This window comes from Onychomys torridus, chromosome 8 (assembly GCF_903995425.1).
Source record: "Onychomys torridus chromosome 8, mOncTor1.1, whole genome shotgun sequence".
Taxonomy (NCBI): domain Eukaryota; kingdom Metazoa; phylum Chordata; class Mammalia; order Rodentia; family Cricetidae; genus Onychomys; species Onychomys torridus.
The window spans coordinates 45,303,912-45,326,078 of NC_050450.1; the positions used below are offsets into that span (position 1 = coordinate 45,303,912).

Here is a 22,167-nt window from a genome sequence, read left to right on the forward strand (position 1 = left end):
GGGGCGTTTTGGAGAGGTTGCTAATGGGATTAACTTGTTTCCGTGGCTTAAACCAGATGAACATGAGCTTGATGCAGACAGGGGTCCTAAGTCTCCAACAGGTTGCTAGGTGCACTGTTCAGAGAGGATGGATGTGTGCACAGCCCAGTCAAGCAGACTTCCAAGCCAGTAAGCTCTTCTGCATGCTTGCCTGCCTCAGTGGCATACGCCTGTTATCCCACCACTTAGGAAGGAGAGGCAGCGGGATTAGGAGTTCAAGGTCATCTTTGTCAGGTTTTTATTGAATTCAAAGCCAGATTGGCACCATTTAAGACACAGTTTCAGAAAACCAAAAACTACACACACACACACACACACACACACACACACACACACACACACACACACACACACACAACCCAAAAACACAGGGACAAACATGAAATCAAACTTCTGAGTCTGCAGCTCCACTGCTCAGCATTTGATTCTGTTTTCAGGTACGATTCGAGGGTTTGACTGGAAACGTGCAGTTTAACGAGAAAGGGCGCCGGACCAACTATACCCTCCACGTGATCGAAATGAAGCATGATGGGATCCGCAAGGTAAGGGCCACCTTGGCTGACTGGGCTGAGTGGAGGCTCAGGCCGGTAGTGAGGGCCCTGGACACCTGCCTTGTCTACACCTTGGAAGAGGCTCAGGCCATGTGGATCCCAGACTCCTCTGGTCTCTGCTCTGCCACTTGTTGTTCGGGATTTTAGAGAGAGTTGGGTCCCTTCTCTGAGAATTGATTCCCTCTCTATAAATTAGAGATTCAACTCCCAGATTTTTTTTTCTGGCAGTGTATGAGAGCCATCACACACACACACACACACACACACACACACACACACACACACACACACACAAACCCACTCAGGAAAAAAAACGAAGAGCCTGGCATCCTCACCCAATGTTTGAGTGCCTGAGGCTTGAGGATTATTGCAGGTCTGAGACTAGCCAAGGACAGAGAATGAGATTTGGCCTCATTTTTTTTTAAAGAACTTGAAGTAATAGATGTATATACAGTAGCAGAGATGTTACTGGGGATTCTGAAGAATTCTAGAATGTTTAATGGGGAGGTTAACCCTCTTCTCATTGTCCACACCTGTTCACAGCTTTGCTCCCTTCTCCACAGAAGTCAAAATGAAAACCACATTTGTGCGTGTTCTTATATAACATTAATATTCATATCAGACCTTTTAAGATGAAATGCAGATCCTTTGGTCTTACTTAAACTCTAAGACCCAGTGTGATTTGGTCACTGTCAATTTCTCCACCTTTGACCTTTGACACGTCCTTCATGCCACTCCCGGCAATCTGGTTTCTCTCGGTTCTTTGAATCCATGTGCTCCTTTCTGCTCTGGAATCTTCACAGACCTTGGGAGGATGGGCTCTTCACCCTGCTACTGTCTTTCATTTGGTCGATACCTCCTCAGCCTTTGGCACATAGAGCAAAGGGTATTCCTTGAAGACAAATTTCGCGGATGCTTTCTTCTGTTGCTTGGCAGCCTCTGTCTCCCCTGCCCTCAGCCTTCAATGTGGCTGCTTTCTTGTGTTGAGAATTTGGAAGCTGGTGGAGGGCTGTGGGTTTTTCGGGATCCTGGAACCAAAGTGCAACTTTTCCACTTATTCATTTGGGATCTGGGCAGATCTCTGAGCCTAGGTAGACAGAGCTCACCATGATAATGCTGACCTCCTGGGCTCCTTGAGATGATTCAAGGCTCTCTGCTGTTTGGAAGTTCTAAATGCTAGCCCTGGTACCTGGAAAGCTGGCACAGTATCTCAGACACAGCATCCTCTGTGTCTCCAAGGTTGGATTACATATCCTCACCTGGCAACATAGGTCACTGAAATTTATTTTTTAATGAATTAAAATCTAAAAATTACCGGGTACTGCAGAGCCACATGTGGCTCCTGGGTATCACATCGGACAGTGCAGACGCAGCGCATTGCTGCCATTGCAGAAGATTCTAGATAGCTCTGAGGACACAGCGTTCTTGGCTCCCTGAAGCCTAGACACCCTACTCCACTATAGAACCCACCTCTACTCTCTATCCTGGCTCAGCTCATCGGGGCTGTGGGATCTTCCTACAGCTGCCATAATAGATTGTTACAAACCATGACTTCAAGCCACGCAAGTATTTCACCTTGTGGTGGCATACGTGGATGGGTTAAGTAGTCAAAGTGCTGGCAGGACCATGTTCCTTTCTGGAGGCTTCCTTTCATTTGCCACCTTTATTCTAGAGGTTTCCCACTTTCCAATGCCTGGCTTACCGTCTCTAACCACAGGCTCAGAAACACCACTCCTCTCAACCTTGTTCCGGCACAGCTTCCCTGGCACAACTGGGGAAGGCTCTACTTTAAAGAGCTTGTTAGCTAGCTGGGTCCCACCCAGGTGATCCAGGCTCCTCTCTCTATCTCAACTGTGTGTCCCTTTTACTACAACATGGTCACACTCAATGTATGCAATAGGGACATCTTTCAGAGGAGATGGTATTAGCCTGCCCACCACAAGAGTCTGGTTCTGTCAGCTTGATTCTTCCAATTCCTGCTTCTAGAGAAGGTGCTTTCTTCTCCTAAAGTACTTAATCATCCTAACCCTCAACTTTCACATCTCTGAAATGGGAACACATCACACCTAGGTTATCTCAGTGGTATGTTGAGTAGCTGTGGAGCATGTCAAATGCACACACTGGCATCTGGATGGTCTGAGATGGCTTTCTCACCTCTTTCAGGGCATGAGTATACCTAGTCTATCTAGTACTGGCCAAAGTGAAAGACATCCCTTTTTCCATGGGTAAACTGAGACAGAAAAGCCCATTAGGCTTCACAAGGTCCCAGTGAGCCATAGCTCAAGAGACAATTTACTCAGGGCTCCTGACTCCCTATCCCCTGTTTATCTGTGGCTGCTATCAAGGCTGAAAGGATCCAATCAACATAATCAGGACAGTGCTGGGGTCCATGGGCTCCCCAGGAGAATCCTGCCACTCCAGGAAGGGACAACAGACCCACGACCTCATTCCCTAACCATGGTGCTTTCAGAAGAGCTATGGCCCTTGCCTTACAGTGGAACACAGATGCTGTCAGTGATTTGTAAAGGGCTGGAACAGTAAAGAAAACCGGCAACCATGAACCTGGGATGACCTCAGGATCATCAAAGTGACCATTGTTACCACTTGCCAGTGGCACAAGTTTGATACCTGTACAGTGCCTAAAAGCTATGCATTTGTACTATTAAAATATGGAGATTGTGCCTGGTGGGTGGCACAGCCCTTGATCCCAATGCTAGGGAATGTGAGGCAGGGGGAACAGAAGTTCAAGATCAGCCTGGCCTACAAACAAGAGGCTAGGGAGGCTGCTGATGGGAATCATCCTCTCCCCCAGGTAGTGGGAGCCATTTACAGGAAGCCGGATTCCTGTCCACCATTTACAGTGCATTGAGGAAAGGGGGTAGTGATATGAGAATCAGACATCATCTCCCTGTGTGCCATCCATCTGATAGTTGCTAAACCTAGCTAGGTCTGGATATTTAAGCGAGAGGGATTCCACTGAATAGCCTCTTGGTTCTGGCATTTTAGAAGAAGAAGAAGAAGAAGAAGAAGAAGAAGAAGAAGAAGAAGAAGAAGAAGAAGAAGAAGAAGAAGAAGAAGAAGAAGAAGAAGTAGGGAAGGGAAGGGAAGGGAAGAGAAGAGAAGAGAAGAGAAGAGAAGAGAAGAGAAGAGAAGAGAAGAGAAGAGAAAGAAGAGAGAAGGGAGAAAGGGAATGAGTGGGGAACAGAGGAGGAAGGAAAGAAGAAGTTGACCTCAAAGGATTGGACGAGATTATGTCTACACCTCCACAGTACAAGTTTGAGGAAAGCAGCCTCTGCATGCAGGGGCATTCCACCCACATCCATGGGCTCATGTTTTAAATTCCCCTCTGTCTGCCAGAGACCTCACACCAGTTCTGTATGCACTGCACAGGAGCACGCACAACCACTCATGCAGCCTTCAAACTCTCAAGCAAATGGTTGTGCCTGGTTTTCTAATCACCAGGCTTTTTTCAAACTCACTTTCTAGTGACTAAATCCGTTCTTAGAATGTGGTCTTAAGCATTCTTTGTCTACAGGGATCTGACTCTCAGAAAATCAATTCCTCTGAATCTCTGCCTTCAGGACTTTTATGCAATCAGACTCCAAGCAAATTAATACCTACAGTTTTTGAGAATGACCTTGCGCTAGTTTCAGGGACATTGCAAGGCCTTACCTGCCCTGTGTAACAGCAGCTTTCTCTCCCTGGTTCAGGGCTTCTGGGAAACTCCAATCCCACCTGTATCCTGCTCACACCCTAGGCATCCTGATGCAATTGGACATCCCACTGAGATGCTAGGGTGCTAAGCTTCCTTCCAGCAAACTTAAAGTTTCAATGAGCAGGTTTGGCCCTGGCTCTGGTGATGTTAAGTCCTGTGAATTCCCATTTAGACATATGACTTCCGGTGGGCTTAGGGATCCTTCTCTGAATAAAACATCTTGTCACATTGGGATGGACTCACACATTTTCACAGTGGCCACCCACAGGAGAGCTGCAGGCATTCCACTAATGGTTCCTCCATCAGGGGACCAGCAGTGGAGATCGGACCGCCTTTGCCTATTGATTGTGTGGCTAGCTGTTTCCATGCTTACTGATGGCGTCTGACGTCTTCCCCTGTCAACTTGATTTGAGTGCCCCCTTCCCTGGCCTGGGTTTGTACTCAGTTTTGGCCTTGCACATAACTAGGCAGGAAAGATCACAGTGACTGGAATTCCTACCAGTACCTCCATTGTCGTCTTATTCCAGAAGAATTCATAACTTTCAATTCCACATGCCTCCTGGAAGTTTTGAGTGTTTGGCAGCCAATTTTTCACATACAAACTAAATTTTAGCCTAAGATAATAGCCTCAATACGTCCATTCCTCCATCTTCGCTGGCCAAGCCAGGGCCTGTGTCTGCTTCCCTGCCATGGTCATCAGCTTCCTCACTGCCACAGATCCTACTCGGTGTTTACAGCCTTACCTCACTTACCTCACCACATTTCCACCCTAAGAGCTGAGGAGTGTGTTTCAAATATACAACGAAACATACTGCTTAGAACTTTTCACTGGCTTTTTACCTCCAGGAAAATGCAGTAGTCTCTCGACCTCGGCCTCCAGAGCCCCAGGCATCAATGCTTGCTCTTTTTCTCTGGCTCATTGCCTTGCGTTGTGGAGGCATTGCTCTGTCCTTGGGTATTCCTTTCGCTATCCTTCTATCAGACATCCCTGCACCATGTTTGGTGATAAAGTTGGAATAAGCTTATTAATCTCAACCTTCTAGATGTGCTAGCTTGACTAACACTGGGTGCTGGTGGGGACTAAGCTCTGAAACCTAGCTCTTTAGTGAGGGGAAGTGAATCTCTTGTTTAGTCAATGCCTGGTTCTTGTCATTGTTTGCTTAAGTGTTCTGCTTCATTAGAAGCAAAGAAACATACATTACAGCTGTGATAAAAATAATTTGGTAGAAGTTTTGCAAGTTGAGATTAGTGGATTAAGATCAATGAGATTTGGCCGTAGGGCTCAGGCTGAGAGTTGGGTGTAAGAAGGCATCACTGTCCTCTAGGGTCTTTCTGGCTGTCAACATTTAGCAAACAGATGGGGAAGAAAGAAAATGAGCAAGCTGCTGGAAACTTGGGAAAGAGCAGTCTGGAAGAGAAGCACATCACTCTCCCGGCATTCCATGCACCAGAACACAAGTGTTCCTCCCAATGGGATGCAAAATGGGCTGTACTTCTGGTTGGATAACCACTTCCCGCTATCTCTACACTATGAAAGGCAAACGTGATTGCTTGGCAGTCAGCGAGGCATCTCTGCCACAATAAGCAACGTTATGATGACCCTCGTTTGGAGAAACCAGGAGCTGTGGCTTCAAAGGCAATCCTGGGGTACCCCTGTTCAAATTCAACCTGATGGATGCAGGGAAGATCAAGTGAATCCACAGTTCTGTGATCACCTGCTCTTTAAACTTCATCCACTTAAGAATATCCGCTCTATCATCTGGACTCGTTTCTGACGTTCAAAGAATCTTTAGAGGCAGATGGAAAATAGGAGATCAAAAAAAATTAAGTGGCCCCAGGAGAAGACTTCTCCCTGTCAGAATTTTTTTAAATCATCTCCTGAACAGTGGGCCCCAATCTTTACCAAACTACTTACTCTGATTTGCTTTCAGATAGAATCAAAGCCCCTACACCTCCTCAGTAGAGAATCAAAGTCCCATATGGTAATCCAGCACACAGCTCTCATCTCCTAAGCCTCCTCAGACACCCTTGCCATCTTTCTATGCATCCAGCTGTGGAGCCCAATATCCACATGAGTCTCCTGGCTCCTAGGAGGTGTGAATGTGAGCCTTTGCATCCAGATGTCCCTACCAATGCTGGCAAGATCATGTCTTCTTTTCCCACGAGACAGCTAGGGAAAAAAATTAAGCTTGTTTAGGACAGGAGAGATGGATCAATCAACAGAGTGCTTGCTATGAAAGTGTGAATTTGATCCCCAGAACCCGTGGAAAAACGAGCCACATTCAGCAGCATATACCTATATAATCCTGGCAATGGGGGAAGCCTTCCGCCTCTGGTGCCACCATGGCAATCCTGCGGCCCTGGGGAAGTTATCGCTCCACATCACAGTATCCTCATACCTAATATAGGAGTGAAAACTGGCCAAGCTCATGGGATTTTAATGGGGATGAAGGGAATTAAAACACAAAAAGCATTTAGAAGAGCAAGAAGCATTCACCACCAGGGACCTGCTTCCTGCCCTCGGTGATAATAGCTGTTGAAGGCTATTGCATGAATAGGTAGCATCCCAGGCCAACAGCAAGCACTGCCCAGCTACATCCCCTCAGGAAGTGAGCAGATAAGGTGGTAGGAAACTCACTGAGCCAAAGCAAGAATGTGTGTATAGCTGCTGTTGTGAATGGCTGGAGATCACAACAAAACCATGGATGTCCAGGGAAATAATCAAGGTGAAGGGCCACACAAACCAACCTTGTCGATGGTACCTCAGTTTCTGTGCTGAGGTCTGGATACTGAGAGGGCTGCTCGCTTCCCACCTCCTGCCTGTGAACTGCCCACTCTCCATCATTTTCCCTTTCCATCTGCAGCCAGAAGAATGACAGACATTGCTGCCTGGAGAAAGGGGGCGTGGAGATGAGAAGGGAAGAGGAGAGAGAGAGAGGGAGAAAAGAGAAAGGGGGAGGGAGAGACAGAGAGAGGGAGGAGGAGGAGAGGAAGAGAGAAGAGAAAGGGAGAAAGAAACAGACAAGGAGGAGGAGAGGGGAGATGAAGGAAGAGGGTAGAAAGAGAGGGGGGAGAAGAGGAAGAGGAATTTAAAGGGAAGAAGAAAAGAGAAGCAGGAGAAGGAGGTATGGACAGTCTAGATGTGTGTGTGTGTGCTTGTCTGTGTGTATGCTGTACACACATGAGTGCTGTGTGCTGTGCACACATGTATGTATATCTATGTGTGTCTGTTCTGTACACATATGTGTGTACATGTGTTAGCTAGATTGTTCTGTGGTCCCAAACCTTCCATGATTCTCTGCTGCCTTCAGAACAGTCTCCACTGCTTGGCCTGGCTATCAAAACCCTCTGCTACTCACACCCACACACCCACTGCTCTCCCAGGTGAAGCCTAGCTGCTGCCCACTGAACTTGCCTTTGTTGGCAGACTTCTGCCTCCACAACTGGGCTATCCTCCTCCTTGACCTGGGAGGCTCAGGCCAAGCCCATCCATCATCTCCCACAGCCCTTCCCTCACACAACATCCCACTCTAGCCCTGTGCTTCTCTGAAGTCCTCTGTCACTCACTCTCAGCATTCTGGACTGTGTGTCGATGGGATCCATGTCTCTTCAGGTGAAACACTCCCTCTTAGACATCTCAGGATCTCTCTAAACCTTCTTGCATACCACTAAGTGATTTAGCTCAGAGCCTTGCATGCATTTGGGATTCAATAACTTTCCTGAAAGGCCTTGGGCAAAGTTTTGATACCCTGCCGATATTTAGAAATTAATTTTCTTTGCCCTTGAGTATGACCCGGTATTGTAACAATCAGGAAAAGCAGCAGTAAATGGGGGATAGTGAACTTTCCCCGGAAGTCAAATCTGGATGGGAAATGTAGGGACTCTAAAAACAAGGGTAGCGTTCAAGCAAACTACTGTTTAGCATAGGTGTGTGGGGGGGGGGTTGGTTAATATTCTGGGGAGGTATGGATTGGCTGTGAAAACAACAGCAAGGAATTAAACCCTACAGCCCTCACTTTCACTATCCTATACAGTTTCAATAAATAAAGAGTTAAACTTTTGTTCTCCCAGATGGAAAAGCTCTGGGCTTAGTCACCACTGTGAGGAGGTCCCCTGGGGATGGAGAGGGGATCTGGGGTGCATCTTACCTCTTGATGTTTCTGCCTACAGCACCACAGACTCTGGTACATCGATCACTGTGCCACCACACCCAGCTCCAAGATTCCTCCTCCAATCATGATTTTGCCTTGTTCTCATTAACAGATTGGTTACTGGAATGAAGATGATAAGTTTGTCCCTGCAGCCACCGATGCTCAGGCTGGAGGGGACAACTCAAGCGTCCAAAACAGAACCTACATCGTCACTACAATCCTCGTGAGTATACTTCTTCATCAGGTTTACCTGAAGTTCCAGCTAGACCCACCCAAGCACACCCCACTTCAGAATGGAGGCTGCCAAGATTATGCCATAGATGGAGATGGTGAAGCTAGTCACAGCCATGCATGCTTGTCAGCGCAGCACTTGGAGAGCTAAGAAGGAGGGTAGAGTTCCAGGCCAGCCTCTGCTATGTAGTGAGTGTCTCATAAAACAACAACAACAATAATAATGATGAAACCACAGAGACTGGGAAGAGACATGCCTTGTAGATAAGCAGTTCTGAGTTTTCACTCAGCATCTCTGAGATCTACACTTACTCTGCATCCTCTGATAAGCTACATCCAATAATCTATTCAGAGGTATCTTTTAAAAATACATTGCAAAGGACATGGGTTCAATACCCCAGGGGATCTAATATCCTCTTCTGACCTCCTTGGGCACCAGGCACACATGTAGTGTACAGACGTACATGTAGGCAAAACGCCCATACACATAAAAAATATTAAATTATAAAAAGAACAGGGTTGGGGATTTAGCTCAGTGGTAGAGTGCTTGCCTAACAAGCACAAGGCCCTGAGTTCAATCCCCAGCTCAAAAAAAAAAAAAAAACATAATTTGGAAAGTCATGTTACATTTCTGTGATAAAATATTCTTATTTTGGGTTGGGGATTTAGCTTAGTGGTAGAGCGCTTGCCTAGCAAGCACAAGGCCCTGGGTTCCATCCTCAGCTAAAAACAAAAACAAAATATTCTTATTTTGACAGTATTTATTTTCTTTTCCCAAAAAATTTATAACAGAGTAGGGAACTTACTAAGGGAGTAGAGAGATTTCCCAGTGTTTAAAACACTGGAAGCATCCTTCTCTGCCAGATCAAAGTCCTCCCCACTCACAGATGCACCCACAGGCCACACCCTCTGTCCTATTTCTCCACCAGGAAGATCCTTATGTGATGCTTAAAAAGAATGCCAACCAGTTTGAGGGCAATGACCGCTATGAGGGCTACTGTGTGGAGCTGGCTGCGGAGATCGCCAAGCATGTGGGCTACTCCTACCGACTCGAGATCGTCAGCGATGGCAAATACGGAGCCCGGGATCCCGACACGAAGGCCTGGAATGGCATGGTGGGAGAGCTGGTCTATGGAGTAAGTGCCTGGGGAGGACAGGGGAAGGAAGCAGACAGGAAAGAACTGACTGGATGGATGGCTCTGTGCATAAATTGACTCCCACTCTAACTAGCGCTGTTTCTGAACAGAAAGTCATCTACTGTCTTAAGACACAGGGATCCAAATTCTTGCTCCTAATTCACTCAACCTGGCTCAGTGCCTGTCATTCCAGTTGACCATGGTCTAGCATAGGTGACAGCATAGATAGCTCCAGGATCAGCTCTCTTGGGGCAGATAACACAGTATCATCTGTGGCTCCCACTGGGACTAGATGCACCTGCACCCAGGTTCACAGTGGGGTCACTCCTTGCTGAAATCACTCTTCTACGGCTTCTGATCATCCAGCTGCCCCCTCATGCTTCGTTCCCTCGGGCCTCGCCTGCCATCCTCCATCTCTAACTCTTCTTCCAGAATGCTTTTCCACGTCCTCTCTTGTTCCCCTCATAGCAGGTAAGACTTCCCCTCAAACTGCCCTGGCTTCTCATTCTAGAACCTCATCTCTGCTCCACTGTGGTTCGCTCAGCCTCACATTCTGTTCATTTGTGTGGTAGGGGCAGGCCCGAGCCATCTGTGTGGTACACCACACTTCAAGCAACTCCCTGGGCAACTACTGCAAAAGCATCAATGCACTGACACAGTCTTGAGCAGGCACTGGACGGCCAGTGGTGTTTTCAGTGTCTAGGGAGTCCCAGACCTTGCACATAACCTAGGGTTAAAGAGACAATAGTAGAGAGCATAGGATCCAGGAGTCTAAACCACATGCTCCTCAGAAGAGCTCGTGAAGATTTCTAGCCTCATGAGTGTGTGGAACTTGGAAAACAGTCATCTTGAAATAGAAACAGAGAGATGGGCGGCCTGGGAGTGCCTAAGTATAAATGACAGGATGGTAGTAAAGTTAATAAGGTGAGGTCAAGCCAACACTGGGTTGACTGCTTTGGGCGGAGCTGCGGAGAAAAGTTGGATGACAAGGCAAGAGTGTAAGCTGATTCAGTCAGCACCAGGAGATGGGGGGGGGGCCTCTCAAGTAGAGCAACAAAGGGCAGTAGAAGGGCAGAGGCCACAGTTCAGTTGGCAGAGTCCCTGTCTAGTGCTCATGAGACCCAGAATTCAGTGCCCAAAACTACATATCCTGGGCATGATGATACACATCTGCAACGCCAACATTCCAGAGGTGGGTGCATGAAGGTCTGAAGTCTAGCCTCTTCCTTAATGAGTTTGAGGCCAGCCTGAGATAGAGACCTTGTCTTAGAGAAAACAACAAAATAACCAAAAGCAGTTCCCATAATGTGCAAGAAAGCCGTGGAGGTTTCCCTCATAGGTCCTAAAAATGACAATTGAATCTTTGAGCTGAAATTCAGGCTGCGCCTCGGGTTGGTACTCAGGTGACAGTCAAGAGGAATTGATCATTTTGGAGGATTGCTGAGCCTCACATCAGGGCAGGAGGAGTCATGATGGCCATGAAGTACATACCTGACCAAAGGAGATAAAGACCACAGGAAGAAGGTATTCTGAAGAAAAGTGGCTTTCCAGGTGACTTGTGAGGGTAGAGACCAGGGTGGGAAACGCTGTCCACACCTCCCTTTCTTCTTCCCTGATGCCTCTCACTTTGGAAACTCCATCAATGAAACAGAGACCTGGATGGGTCCTGCTGCATCTGGAGGCTGGTTTCCATGGGAACTTCCTCTGAGCTCTTAAGGTCATTGCCATGGCAATTGCTGTGAACTTCTCACCTTCTCCAACGTTCATCTTCGCCTTCACCTCCTGGAATGCAGTTCTCTTTGTCATAAAGCCCATGGCCTGAGCAGAGAAATATGTGACCATCCCAAGGGCACAACCCCAGTGCCAGCAGCTAGTGTGCTATCAGGCTCATCCATACTCCAGAGACCTGGAGTCACCTCTATTCACTTCATGTTGAGCCTGAGGCCTTATGTCCTATCCGTTAGATCTGTCCCTCTTATCAGTGATTCCCAGGGAGGCCATGTTGAGCATAAAACTATTTTCCTTTATCTTGATTCATCTGTCCCACTCTATTCCCTCGAGAAAAGTGAGAGACGCTGAGGAAATATCTATCAACCACAAACCACCAGTGAGGTTAAAAAAAGAAAAATAAAAAACTGACTTACAGGCCACCAAGCCTCCTGCTCTATGAAAGCAGTGGCTGCTGGGAGTCTAAGAGTGTCTGTTCTCTCCCTGGTTCTTGCCCACAGAGGTAACTAGTTCATACCCTCTCGGACACCTTGTGTCATGCTAAACACCGCACTCATCTTGTTTCCCCTATTCTCCTCAGCCCTGGAAGGCAGATAAGATCATTTCTGCACTTTGTAAAGGAGGGCACGGAGGCTCTGAGGGCTCAGCTGCTTGGTCGAAGGACACATGGCCAATAACAGTGCTCACAACCCAGAGTTCTGTCTTTTGTCCGTCAGTAAGACATCCACTTCTCTAGACAGCATCCCATTCGAACTCTAGACTGTGAAGCTGGGAGGAACTGAGAGATGAGCCAGAGGCATTTCAGGGAGAGAAATGGGAGTGGGGGGCATGCTGCAACTGAGTCTGTGGCTCCTGGATGTGCCTTGGGGCCTTCATCCATAGGTGTCTTCTTGTCTGTCCATAGCTGGAGCAGGAAGAGTAATACTTGCAAGCAGACTCCTGGGGTTGAGTTTTGACTCTGCCATTCTCTGAGCTACACGGCTCCTGTGAGCCACTTGACCACCACCACCACCACCACCACCACCACCACCACCACCACCACCCCACCCTACCCCCATCCTCCCACCCCTGTGGTCAGCTCCCAAATAAGGATGGGGAGTATTTGCTGCAGGCCTGTGATGGGAGTGTTTGCCCCACAGAGCCCAGCTCCCAACTGCCTCACCCAGACGATTTTCTGTAACCCTGGCCCCTTTTTACTATATCCAAGTTGTTTGGTATGTCCCAGCACTGCCCAAGGACAGATGAGCGTGCCTGGCACTCTTCTCTGCTTACCAACAGACTAGATTTGACATTCAAACACTACATACTTGGGTGACTTTTAGCAATCATCCTGGGAAGGAAAAAATTAACATCTGGCTCAATTTTGTCACTACCAGGCCCTTCCTCCCATGGTTCCTTCCTCCTGGAATACCGTTCCCTACCAGAGCAACATGCAAAGCCCTCCTTTTTTTAATGTCACGTTGACATGCCATCTCTTGCATGCTGAAATCCCTGGGCTCCCAGCTTGATGGACCTCTCCCCCTTCTCCTGCAGTGTCTCATCTACCTTGGAGACCTGATAAGTGTGCACGTGTGTATGTGTGCATGTACATGTGTGGTATGATAACTTCTTCTACAAGTTTATAACCCTTAACTGTGGGGGGCCATAGTTTACCTCAGCTTCCATCCTAGAGCTTATACATAATTATTCCGTAAATGTTTATCGGGTTCAATTTGCCCTCACCATCTCATTAGTCAGGATAATCTCAGCTATGCATAAAAGAAATCAGATGCAAACTGGCTTAAACAAACAAAGCAACAGCCATGTGTTCTTGGAGATGGAGGGATGTACTGACATTGTAAGTCCTGAATTGAGGGACCCAAAGGGCAGCCTCTGGGGGCAATCTATGGGCAGCTCAGCTCTGGCTCCAGCTCTTAAGGCTAATTCTCACTGAGCCCCATGGTCTTCAAGCATCCCTGAGTAACTAACTCGCTAGGTGTTGGGAATAGAGTGTGCTGAGTAAGCATTGTATCTGCTTCCCAATGTAATCAGTCTGGGCAGCAGGCCTGGAGGGGTCTCAGAGCACAAGCAAGAAACCCAGCCACTGGCTAAACACAGCTGCAACCTCTTTCTTGCAGGAAGAGGAAGGCATCTCCAGCAAGTAGAGCTGTCGGATAATGGAATGAGCTCCTCTGTCAAGGAGCAAGCTGTTGTCCGTTTCTCAAAAATACTTTACAGTGTCTGAGCAGTCGGACTTAACAAGTTCCTATACCATTTCCACATCCTTCAAGATAAAAAATATTTACGGTAAAGATAGAAACAAGAGCTGGGAAGAGGCCTCCGTCTATAAACCACATGCTAAGCAAGCATGAGGGCCTGAGTTTGGATTCCCAGCATCCATGTAAAAAGACTAGTACTATAGTGCAAGCCTGTAATCCCAGCACTGGGGAGGAGATGCAGACAGAGGACAGCAAGTGCTCACCTGGCCAGCCAACCTAGCCAATCAGTGAGGTCCAGGTTTAGGGAGAGACCCTGTCTTCCAAAACAAGGTGGAAAGCAGTTATGTGATGAAGACAACTGATATCAACATCTGGCACGCGCACACACACACACACACACACACACACACACACACACACACACACACACCAAAACAAAAACAAGAGAAAGAGATGCTGAGCTCAACTGAACCTGTTTTGCTTTGATCCTTTCAGCGAGCAGATGTGGCGGTAGCCCCCTTGACCATCACCCTGGTCCGGGAGGAAGTTATTGACTTCTCCAAGCCATTCATGAGTTTGGGAATCTCCATCATGATTAAGAAGCCACAAAAATCCAAGCCAGGTGTCTTCTCCTTTCTTGACCCTTTGGCCTATGAGATCTGGATGTGTATTGTGTTTGCCTACATCGGAGTGAGCGTCGTCCTCTTCCTGGTCAGCCGTTTCAGCCCTTACGAATGGCACAGTGAAGAGTTTGAAGAGGGACGAGAGCAGACAACCAGTGACCAGTCAAATGAGTTTGGCATATTCAACAGCCTGTGGTTCTCTCTGGGGGCCTTCATGCAACAAGGATGTGACATTTCTCCCAGGTCAGTTGGCTCTTTTCATCTCCTCTACTTGATGCTATACTGTTCTTGGGATGAAAAACTATTAGATATTCAAGAGGTGGGAATTAGAGCTGGTAAAGTGCTTGCTGTTTAAATATGAGGATCTGAGTCTGATCCCAGAACCCATGTTAAAAAGCTGGAAGTGATGGTATCCACTTGTAACCCCAGGACTGGAGGGCAGGAGTACAGAATATCTGGGCTTACTGGCTGGCCAGCCTAGATCAGTGAGTCTCCTGTCCCCCCCCCCCCCCCCCCCCCGAGAGACCCTGATTCAGAAAGCAAGGCTGATGGTTCCTGAGGAGGAACAGCACCAAAGTTGACCTATTTCCTCCACAAACATGTGCACATGGCACACACACACACACACACACACACACACACACACACACACACACACAAAATAAGAATTCTTCCCAGATTTCATTGCATCTGAGTTTCTACTACTGTTTGGGTCAACTGTTCGTTGCATGTTGTGGGTTATTCTCGATGTTTCTATGGTTCAGCCCACTGTCTGCTGCCTGGTTGATAGGCTGTCTAGATGCACAGGCATCATTGTGACTGATGTTCTGTAAATGAGAAGCACAGAGGAAGAACAAAGATTTGGTACAACCAACATTTCCTGAACATCTACCATTGCCCTAGCAGGAGACACCCTCTAATCGAATGCTCATACCAGATCAGGACTCCCATGACCCTCTTTTCACAAAGTTGCCCTGGTGACAGAGCTGAGCTCTGTACCTGCACAATGGAGCACTGGATCCAGCAATGGTCCCTCTGTGTGGCCTTGGCCAAGTTCCCTTTACCCAGGGAGACCCTGGTTTCCTCTTCTCTTTTTCTGGTTCTAATTTTTGCAAAGCGGAGAATTTTAATTCGATGACACTATAAACCTGCTTCTTGTGGTTCACATATACAGAAGCCCAGTGGCCCCATTTTTGATCATCATGTGTATTAGACTTGCTCATACAATTTATTTTAGGAAAAGTACTTTTGAAGCCATGAGGAAGTATATAAAGGAAAGGGGAGAAAGACACAGACTAGAAAACTATGGACTGTGGCCAATGCCCTGGTTCACTGACATCTTGTTCTGATGTGTAGTATTCCTTTGGCTTCATTCTAGAATGTTTATGCTACACCCCCCTGGAATTGACCCAGTGAGGAAGACAGCATTGCTGTGTGTTGTATTTCCATGGCCAATGTCTGTGAACTCTCTCTCTCTCCAATGGTTACTCCCTTGGAGATGACCACATCTCAAAATCAGGCAAAGAAGTGAATGTGGCTTAGACTTTGGCCTCCATGGGTCTACTGAAGTCTAAGTGCATACATTTCAACCCTCATGGATGTGTCTACAGGCATATTTACCTCCATCTACAATTCACATTTGAGTGTGAATGAGGACCAATGTTCCTAATGGTGGAGGAGGAGTAATGCCTTCCTACCCAGCCTCCCCCAGGACTTACTTTGTCTGCCTCATGGCTCACCATTTTAATCTTGTTGTTCTTTAAATAAGAAGACAGTTGGAGGGGGTGGGGTGACGTGGGAGAGAAGGTGTGAGACTGGGTACTCAGCCAATACTGGCAAACACAAGGCGAAGATAGACGAAACCAAGCAGGGGAAGGGCTTACTTAGAGATAAATCCAGCCACTGGGTAAACAGTGGGAAGAGATGGCTCAGGATGCGTCCGTGTCGTGTACAAACATGGGACCATGCGCACAGTGTGAGCTTACTCCCTGTCCATTCCTTTGAGAACAGACACTTGCCTTGTGGTCTGCCTTCCAGGGTTTTCACATCTTCCCAGGGTCTCATGTGCATAGTCCACAACCACTGAATCCTCTGTCAGGCACAGCTTTGTTTAATCCGTACCAGTTTGGCAATGGCTGTCCCAAACAGAATGGCAATGAACTGTGCATTTTCCACAGCCCCTCCTGACCAGCTTCACTCCCATGGTTTTGGCAGCCCCTGAGAGTGTGATCTATGGACCACAGGATGTATAGACTGTGTTCTCATGGCTTCTGAGAGACCCACCGGAGTGTCTTAAGAACCAACACCATGGTGAGGAGCAGCCTCCAAGCCACCTTCCTCCTCAACTTGATAAAGCAACCCCACTCAGTCAGTGTTTCTGCTCCTCATGTGTGACCTGAAGAGCACAGCAGTGAGTGTCCCTACAAGACTTATACGTGATTGCTAGGTGTACAGCCTATAACACAGGACCTAGCCACCACATAAGAGAACCAGAAAGTGGACATGATTTTCATGGACTTTGTACATTGGGTTTTGGCTAATACTTACCACTGCTCCTGTCACTTTGCCAGTCTGGTGCCCTCTTTTGGAGAAATCCAGAGACAAAGCAGAAATAACCAGTAATTCATCCCAGAGACGCAACCTCTGGATTCTGAGACTCCTCTCCACAGGAGGTGAGGGGAAGGATGTGTGACTGGATGTCACCATCTGATCCACACAGGAATGAGCTACCACCCTAGGGAGCTGTGTTGGTCTCAGTACACTTTCCCTTCTCAAGGCTACCTTGACTGATCACAGAGTTTAACAACCTTCACTAGGGGTCAAAGTATGCACCATAATGGTTTTTGGGAATACAAATTAAACAGAAAATGTGTGCATTTCATCTGACCCAGACACAAAAGCAAGGATGCTAAGACAGTGACTTGGATAGATGTCAAGCAGACAATTCTGGACAATGACAAACTATTTCCCTGTGCCCTGGTGTGCCTCTGACCAACACAGCACAGGATGGCACACTCAAGGTTGATAGCTGCCCCTAGTGTCAGACATCCTTCCAGATGAGCTACACTCCATCCACTGTTCTTGTTTAAAGAATGTGTCCTAAGCTCACTAAACTCGGGGTATGGGCAACTAAAATCCATCAACTGCATGTACCTGGGTTATATACCAATAGTTTTTCTACTGGAGAAGGAACTCAGTCAGTAGAACACCTGCCCAGTGTGCCTGGAGCTCTAGGTTCCACTCCAGCACCATTGAAACCAACAGGTTAGTGCATACCTGTAAGCCACCACTATGGAGGTGGAAGCAGGAGGTTTGGAAGTTCAGAGGCATCTAAACAACATTTGTAGTTCAAGGCCAGCCTAGACTGCATGAAAACTTGTCTCAAAAAACAAAAACCATGAGATCCTGATCCCTCCCTCAAAAATTATGTCTTTATAATATCTTCAAAGTAATTAATGTCTAATAACCAAAACCCAACTAACTATGGCCCCATAGAGGTTTCTGTAAGTGTCACAAAAATACCCATCACAGTAATGTGAGCATACCCCCCTGGTTCCACCCTAGCAAACCTGGGAATCAACCAGGACTGGCCCTTCTGCCTTTCTCTTGGCCTGGGCATCTTGTTCACATGCTGGCAACTCCCAGACACTGCATCCATCAAGAGACAGAGACAGGAAACCCTGTTCCCAGTCATATGTACATCCTCTGATCAGGAAGACAAAAACTTAAAAAAAATGGTCACCCCCTACGGTGGCTCTGTGGGTTCTTATGAAGTCAAGAGAGGCAAGGAAAATAAGAGTTGAGGCTTCATGGATGCTAGAGTGGAAACAGGGGTCATTGGTGCTGGGGAACCATCTTGCAGGACTGGTCAGGGCACCTACAGTTGGTGCCTTCCACAGTAGCACACAGATATATAGTAACATCTAGCAGGAACACTTTCAGGCTTGTCTGCCCACAAATAGGACTAAAATGCTCTCATGATTCCTCCCCTTCCCTTTGAAATGTTCACATAAACTGAGGGTTTGATAGCTTTGACAATACAAACTAAGAATCACCTTAGCTGTGATCATGGATTATGCTGTTTGTATTTCAGTTGTTTGGTGGTGATTTAGAAGCTATGAATAAACTTGGCAAGCCTATTTCTTGTGCCCAAAGATCTGTTGTTGTTGTTGTTGTTGTTGTTGTTGTTGTTGTTGTTGTTGTTGTTGTTTCATCAGCCTACCCCACCCCTGCCTACCCTCAGAGAAGAGCAGACCTCCCAGGGACATCAAACAAATACAGAAAAACAAGCTGCAATAAGCCCAGGCACATACCACCACATCAAGGCTGGACGAGGCAACCCAGTAAGAGGAAAGGGTCCCATATGTAGGCAAAAGAGTCCAAGACAGTCCCTGTTCCCACTTTTAGGAATCTTGCAATAATACCAATTTACTCAGCTGTAACATATATGCAAGGAACCTAGTTCAGACCCCTACAGGCTCCCTGATCTCTTTGAGCCCCCATGAGTCCTAATAAGTTGATTCTGTGGGCAGTGTTCTCACAGTATCCCTGACCCCTCTGGTTCCTCCTATCCTCCCACTCATATGCAGAGCTCCAGGAGTTCTGCATAATGTTTGGCTGTGAGACTCTACATGTGCTCCCATCAGTTAATGGACGAAGTCTCTCTGGTCTCTGATGACAATTCTGCTAGCTTCCAGTCCTAGACCACTCTTCAGGCAGGACAAACTGTAGGTCAAAGCTTTTGTGCCTGGACCCAATCCCTCCATTTGAGGCTTTGCCTGGTTACAGAAGATGCCCAGTTTAGACTCTGTGTACCCCATTATTAGGAGTCTTTGATAAGTTACTCTCATAGATTCCATGGAGTTTCCATTGCACAAGGTTCCCACCTCACCCCAGAAATGCCCCCCAATTCTAGTCACTTCTCTCAGTATTTTCTCCCTCCCTCCCCCAACACCTGATTCATCCTGTTCCCAACACCACCAATCCCCAGGTCACCCTGGAAATCTATTCTATTTCCCTTTCCCAGGGAGAGCCTTGTGTTCCCCCAGCCCCCAGGGCACCTTAAGCCCTCCTTGTAAGTGTATTTCTGGGTCTGGGCTACCGCAGGCAGGATGATTTTTTTTCTAGTTCCATCTGTTTGTCTTTAAATTTCATGACATCATTGTTTTTAACAGATGAGTAATATTCCACTGTGAAAATTTACCACATTTTCTTTGTCCATTCTTCAATTGAAGGACATCTAGGTTGTTTTCAGTTTCAGGCTCTTATCAATAAAGCTTCTATGAACATAGTTGTGCAAATGTCCTTGTGATAGGATGGAGGGTCCTTTGGATATATGCCTAGGAATGGTATAGTTGGGTCTTGAGGTAGATCAATTCCTAATTTTCTGAGAAACTGTCATATTTATTTCCAAAGTGACTGTAAAAGTTTGCACTCCCACCAGCAGTGGAGGAGTGTTCCCCTTGCTCCACATCCTCTCTAGCATGAGCTGTCACTTGTATTTTTTATCTTAGCCACTCTGACAGGTGTAAGATAGAATCTCAGAGTTGTTTTGATTTTCATTTCCCTGATGGCTAAGGGTGTTGGACATTTCTTAGTGTTTTTCAGCTATTTGAGATTCCTCTATTAAGAATTCTCTATTTAGATTTCTATCCCTTTTTTAATTGGATTATTTGGTTTGTTATGTCTAGTTTCTTGAGTTCTTTATGTATTTTGTCTGACGTGGAGTTGGTGAAAATCTTTTTCCATTCTGTGGGCTGTTGTTTTGTTCTATTGACAGAGTCCTTTGCCTTACAGAAGCTTATCAAGTTCAAAAGGTCATATTTATTAATTGTTGATCTTAGTGCCTGTGCTATTGGTGTTCAGGAAGTTGTCTCCTGTGTCAGTTCATTCAAAGCTATTCCCCACTTTCTCTTCTATCAGCTTCAGTGTATCTGGTTTTATGTTGAGGTCTTTGATCCACTTGGACTTGAGTTTTGTGCAGAGTGATAGATATGGATCTATTTGCATTCAATTTACATACTGACCTCCAGTTAGACCAGCATCATTTGTTGAAGATGCTTTCTTTTTTCCATTGTGTATTTCTGACTTCTTTATGAAAAATCAGGTATCCATAGGTGTGTGGATTTACATCTGGGCCTTCAATTCAATTCCATTGATTAACATGTCTATTTTTATGTCAATACCGTGTGCTTTTTATTACTACAGCTCTGTAATACAACTTAAAATCAGGGATTATGATACCTCCAGAAGGTCTTTTGTTGTGTAGGATTGTTTTAGTTATCCTGTTTGTTTTGTTTTGTTTTTCCATATGAAGTTGAGTATTGTTCTTTCCTGGCCTGTAAAAAAATATGTTGGAATTTTGATGGTGACTACATTGAATCTGTATCTTGCTTTTGGTAGAATGGCCATTTTTACTATGTTATTCCTGCTGATCCATGAGTATGGGAGATCTTTCCATCTTCTGATATAGTCTTCAATTTCCTTCTTCAAAGATATGATATTTTTTAACATATAGGCCTCTTACTTGTTTGTCTAGAGTTATCCCAAGATATTTTATATTATCTGTGGCTATTGTAAAGGGTGTTGTTTTCTTGATTTCTTTCTCAGCCTGTTTGTCATTTGTATATAGAAGGGATAATGATATTTTTTATATTTAATCTTTTATCCAGGCACTTCAATGAAGGTGTTTAGCAGTTGTAGGAGTTCCCTGGTAAAATTTTCAGGTTCATTTATGCATATTATCACATCATCGGCAAATAACAATACTTTGATTTCTTCCTTTCCAACTTGTATTCCCTTGATCTCCTTTTGTTGTCTCATTGCTCTAGCTAAAACTTCAAGTACTATATTGAGAAGAGATGGAGAGAGTAGGAAGCCTTGGCTTGTTCCTGATTTTAATGGAATTGCTTGAGTTTCTCTCCATTTAATTCAGTGTTGGCTATAGGCTTGCTGTATATTACCTTTATTATGTTTAGGTATGTCCCTTGTATCCATGATGTCTCCAAGACTTTTACCATGAAGGGGTGTTGGACTTTGTTAAAGGCTTTTTATGATGGATTTTGTCAGAGGCATCTAATGAGATAATCATGTGAGTTTTTTTCCTTTCAGTTTGTTTTTATGGAAGATTACATTGACAGATTTTCATATGTTAAAACATCCCTGCATCTCTGGAATGATCATGGTGGATGATCTTTTTGATGTGTTCTTGGATTTAGTTTGCAAGTATTTTATTGAGTATTTTTGTATCGATGTTCATGAGGGAAATTGGTCTGTAATCCTCTTTCTTTGTTGAATCTTTGTGTGGTTTGGGTATCAGGGTGGCTATGGACTCATAAAATGAATTTGACAGTGCTCCTATTGTTTCTATTTTGTGGAATAACTTGAGGAGTATTGGTATTAGTTCATCTTTGGAAGTCTGGCAAAATTCTGCACTAAAACCTTCTGGCCCTGGGCTTTTTTCATTGGGAGACTTTTAATGACTGCTTCTATTTTCTTGGGTGCTATAGGTCTATTCAAATTGTTTATCTGATCTTAACTTTCTTAAGTGATATATATGAAGAAAACTGTCCCTTTCTTTTGGACTTTCCAATTTTGTGGAGTACAGGTTTTTGAAGTAGGACCTAATGATTCTCTGGATTTCCTCATTGTCTGTTGTTATGTCCTCCTTTTCATTTCTGGTTTTTGTTAATTTGGATATTCTCTTTATGTCTTTTAGTTAGTCTTGGATAAGGGTTTTCCCACCTTGTTGATTTTCTCAAAGAACCAACTCTTCGTTTCATTGATTCTTACCATT

At 45.8% G+C, this 22,167-nt stretch overlaps 1 protein-coding gene across 2 annotated transcripts in view; it reads left to right on the forward strand.

Annotated features, from left to right (window-relative positions):
- Positions 1-22,167, forward strand: part of Gria1 (glutamate ionotropic receptor AMPA type subunit 1) — a 324,981-nt gene that overhangs the window by 211,760 nt on the left and 91,054 nt on the right. For both annotated transcript variants that reach the window (XM_036195347.1, XM_036195348.1), the window contains exons 8-11: positions 477-581; positions 8,569-8,679; positions 9,617-9,823; positions 14,245-14,615. In XM_036195347.1, the coding sequence (XP_036051240.1) occupies positions 477-581; positions 8,569-8,679; positions 9,617-9,823; positions 14,245-14,615 (794 nt within the window). The remainder of the gene's footprint in view (positions 1-476; positions 582-8,568; positions 8,680-9,616; positions 9,824-14,244; positions 14,616-22,167) is intronic.